At 57.1% G+C, this 4,058-nt stretch overlaps 1 protein-coding gene across 1 annotated transcript; it reads right to left on the bottom strand.

Moving 5' to 3' along the window:
• Positions 1–2,372: 2,372 nt before the first annotated feature.
• On the bottom strand, positions 2,373–3,626 carry LOC136006379 (E3 ubiquitin-protein ligase RNF213-like). Its single transcript, XM_065664384.1, has 3 exons — positions 3,292–3,626; positions 2,880–3,048; positions 2,373–2,765 (listed from the first exon to the last, which is right to left on the bottom strand). Exons 1-3 carry the CDS (start codon positions 3,308–3,310, stop codon positions 2,387–2,389), a joined length of 567 nt encoding a protein of 188 aa, XP_065520456.1. The 5' UTR covers positions 3,311–3,626; the 3' UTR covers positions 2,373–2,386.
• Between the last annotated feature and the right edge of the window lie 432 nt (positions 3,627–4,058).

Here is a 4,058-nt window from a genome sequence, read left to right as displayed (position 1 = left end):
CACACTCTATCGGTGTGAGCCTGGCCATGTGAGGAGTCCCCAGTGAGGTGTCCCCTGTCCCTGTGGGGTGTCCCTGTGTCCTCTGTGGGGTGTCCCCTGTCCCTGTAGGGTATCCCTGCATCCCCTATGGGGTGTCCCCTGTCCCTATGAGTGTGCCTCTGTTCCTATGGGGTTTTCCCTGTCCCTATGGGCTGCTCCTGTCTCTGTGTGGTGTCCCTGTGTCCCCTATGTGGTGTCCCCGTTCCTGTGTCCCCTACGGGCTGTCCCCGTCCCTATGGGCTGTCCCCTGTTCCTGTCTCCGCTGTCCGCGGCCACTCCCGTCCCGCTCCTGTCCCGGGGGGTTCCCTGGTCCAGTCTTTCCGGTCCCGGTGGCCCCGGGGGGGGCCGGGGGGGGCCCGGGGCGACGCGGCGGAACCGGCCGGTCCGGCCCGAGAGGGAGGGAGGGAGGGAGCCCCGCCCGGAGCGGCGGGACCGGCGGGGCAGGGCGCGGGGATGAGGAGGGGATGGGGACTATATGGGGAGCAAAGGGGCTATAGGGGGTCTATGGAGTCTGTAGGGGGGCTCTGTGGGGCTATTGGGGGAGCGGTGTCTATGGTGTCTATAAGGGAGACTATGGGGGGTGCTTATGGGAGGGGTCTGTGTGGTCTATAGGGGTCTTTGGGCTATTCTGTGAGGCTCTGGGGGGCTCTATGGGTGTTCTATGGGGTCTATAGGGGGTCTATACTGGTCTAAAGGGAGTCTATAGGAGATCTATGGGGTCTATGAGGCCTATAGGGGGTCAGTGGGGTCTAAAGCGGGTCTATGGGGGTCTATAAGGGATCTATGTGGTCTAGAGGGGGTCTGTGGGGAGTCGATAGGGTCTATAGGGGGTCGATGGAGTCTATGGGGGGGCTATAAGGGTCTATGGGGTCTATAGGGAGTCTATAGTGAGTCTATGTGGTCTATAGGGGCTACAGAGAGGCTTATGGAGGGTTCAACGGGGTGCGTGAACCGGAAGCATGACGTCACGGGTGCTTCAGGAAGCGGTGGAGGGAAAAAGCGGCTCTCAACCCCCCCGAGGCCCCCCTGCGTTACGTCACCAGGTGACGGACACGCCCCCTCCCGAAGCCCCGCCCCCATGGTCCGCTATGGGGGTGAATGGGGGGTCCCTATGGGGGGCAATGGGGTCCCCCCAACCCCTGGGTCCTATGGGGAGGGTTTGAGGGTTCCGTAAGCGGGATTGGGGGTCCCGTATGCGGGATTGGGGTCCCCTGAATCCCTGTGTCCAATATGGGGAGGCTAGGGGCCCCCAAACCACTGGGTCTTATGAGGGGGGTCATTTGGGGTCCCCCCAACCCCTGGGTCTCCAAGGGGGGTGACTGGGGTCCATTGGGGGGGGTCTGGGGATTCCGTATGGGGGAGGGTTTGGGGGTTCCCCTGAATCCCTGTGTCCAATATGGGGGCACTGGGGTACCTCAACCCTTGGGTCTCCTCTGGGGGGCGACTTGGGGTCCCGAATGGGGGTGAGGGATCCCCCTGGATCCCATACAGGGGCTGGGAGGGAAGCCTATGGATCCCATACAGGACTGGGAGGAATGCCCATGGATGCCATTCAGGGGCGGGGAGGGATGCCCACGGATCCCATACAGGGACTGGGAGGGATACCCATGGATCCCATACAGGGACTGGGAGTGATACCCATGGATCCCATACAGGGACTGGGAGTGATGGCGCTGGATGCCTTAATCATACTGTGAAGGAACCCGGTGGGTCCTATCATGGGGGTGGCGGGGAGTATGTCCTATAGTGGGACCACGGGGAACCCCTTACTGGTGCTGAGAGGGATCCCAGGGAATCCCATAGCCATACTGGGAGGGATCCCAGTGTATTCCATACTGGTGCTGGGAGGGATCCCAGGGATCCTAACTCGCTCAAAACTCGACAACAAGGTTCAAGTAGACGAGCGGGCATTCTTTATTGCAGGGACACAGCTCCACCTACCGTGTTTGTGCCGAACCTCAAGCAGACCGTGCTTAGATCGTTGCTTAACGTGCATATTCATTAAAGGTCATACATATTCAGTAACCACCTGAGACCCAATTTACATCATTCAGCGCCCATTTCCACATGCGCACCACAACGTGGTAGTGCTCTTTTGGGGGTCGTTGACTTCTTCCAACAATCTTCATGAAGATCTCTTGATGAAGTGTCCATCCCCAGCATCCCTGTAGCCCATTCAGACACTGGAAGCTGCTCTGAAGTCTCCTCACAGCTTCTCTTCTCCAGGCTGAACGTAAGCCTGGGAGACGCCTCTTGAAGCTCTTTAAACATTACCAACACCTCCCTTGTGCTCAAAGAAAACAGAAGCAGGGCTGTAGGTCTTCACGCTGCCTTTCAGACTACCATTTCATGGCCACAGATGCAGCTTCTGGTCATGGCACTCCTTCAAAACCCAAGGAACAGAGGCAGATGCACAGCAGGCATCTGCTATTGCCTTCAGTTGAGTCTGCTGACTCCAGAAGAAGCTGGAAACAGACCCAAATGCCACTGCTGGCCTGGGACAACCTGATTTGGCCGGTGCGGAGCTCACCTGAGCTTTGATGATGGGCTTCCCACTGATGAAGCGATGAACCACTTGCCTCTGCAGCATCTGGAAGTCGAAGTAGGTCATTTTGGTGCCGTCTTTGTCTATCTCGTATTGCAAGTTGGCCAGTGCCATGGTCACTAGGTCACTCTTGGTTACAGTCAGCACAGAGGAGGGCTTCATCTCTTCTACGGAGATGGACCTGGGAGAGGAACGGTTGCCCAGGTTGCTGGGTCTCTCACCTTGCCCTGCTCTGCCACTGAGGACCTGCTGGAGGAGGTGGACAAGCTACAGGGTCAGCATCTTGGGACATTACCACTGCCTCTCCCTGGTGACTCGTGCGGCCGTGTCCACGCAGCTGTTCTGCAGCTGGATGAGGAACCTGGCCACCAGGCAGCTGATGGATGGTTGGGTTGGGAGGAGGTGGAGGATGGCAGTGCTGGTGCTGATGTCGCTGGGCGAGAGGTCTGACAGGACGGTGATGCCTGTAAAAGGAGGTCTTCTACCCACTGTATGGAGCCAGGGGACATCCTCCCTTCCACTGAGGTCTTGGAAGGGTTCTTTATCAGGTTTTGTATCTTTAGGAGGGGTTCTAATGTGGTTTCAGCAGGTGGGGAGCAAGCTCAGCAGCTTTGCTAGCAAGGGTAAGTGCAGAAAGCAGCTCTGCTTCAGAGCAGACCAAACAGTCAAGGCAAGAGGGATGGGACCTCCTGGAGATGACCACATACCTGAGATGGATGGGTTCATCTTAATATTGCCCCAAACCTTCTGGATGGTCTCAATAGCTCTGCTGAAAGCCAAACGTTGCTCCTCTATGGAGACAGAGAGAATAAAAAGCAGCCCCCTCAAGGCATCCTCCCAGGAGACAGGTCAGCTGAGAGAATGTGTCCCAACAGGAACATGGCCGGAGGTGTCACCCAAACCATGCTCGCTTGAGCTTGAGCTTCGAGCCTCCATGAGACCATGTGTGACATCAACCAACCAGGCACCACAACTTAGGAGCTGAAAAGCCCATCTCAGCCACCTTGCACATGGCAGAACAACCTCGCCAAGCCCCACATGCCCCAGGAGAAAGGATCTGCCCTGGATGCCCTCAATGCCTCAGGCCTCCACCTCCTCCTAAACTCCCCTTTTCAGGAGGAGGCTGAAGCTCTGGGGACCTTCATTCACCCTCTGCTCCTTGATAGAATTAAGGCTGTGCTTCAGTTCCTGCAAGAAACCAAGGGTCATTAGGAGCCACCTCCCCTCACTCAAGAGGTCTGAGAGGATTCACAGGGTCTCAGGGCAAAGAAAAGCAATGAGGGCTCTGGAGAAGTGGGGAACATGGGGAAAACTTGTCTCCAAAGGAACAAGAACCCAAGTGCCCAGGCAGAAACCCACAGGTGGTTTTTCCAAGGGAAGAAAACCAATGGGTTTCCAAGGAGGATCTGAATCAAAGCATCCAAGAAGTCAGTTCTCTACTGGAGTGAAGCAGGAGACCACACCACGACAAGGT

The sequence above is a fragment of the Lathamus discolor genome, unplaced genomic scaffold (assembly GCF_037157495.1).
Source record: "Lathamus discolor isolate bLatDis1 unplaced genomic scaffold, bLatDis1.hap1 Scaffold_162, whole genome shotgun sequence".
NCBI classification, from domain to species: Eukaryota; Metazoa; Chordata; class Aves; order Psittaciformes; family Psittacidae; genus Lathamus; species Lathamus discolor.
Note: the sequence above shows the minus strand (reverse complement) of the source record. Positions and strands in the feature narration are given on the sequence as shown.

Coding starts and splice junctions, on each gene's coding strand:
- LOC136006379 (XM_065664384.1), bottom strand. Junction 2,766..2,879: donor GTCACCAGGGAGAGGCAGTG/GTAATGTCCCAA, acceptor TTCCTCTCCCAG/GTCCATCTCCGTAGAAGAGA.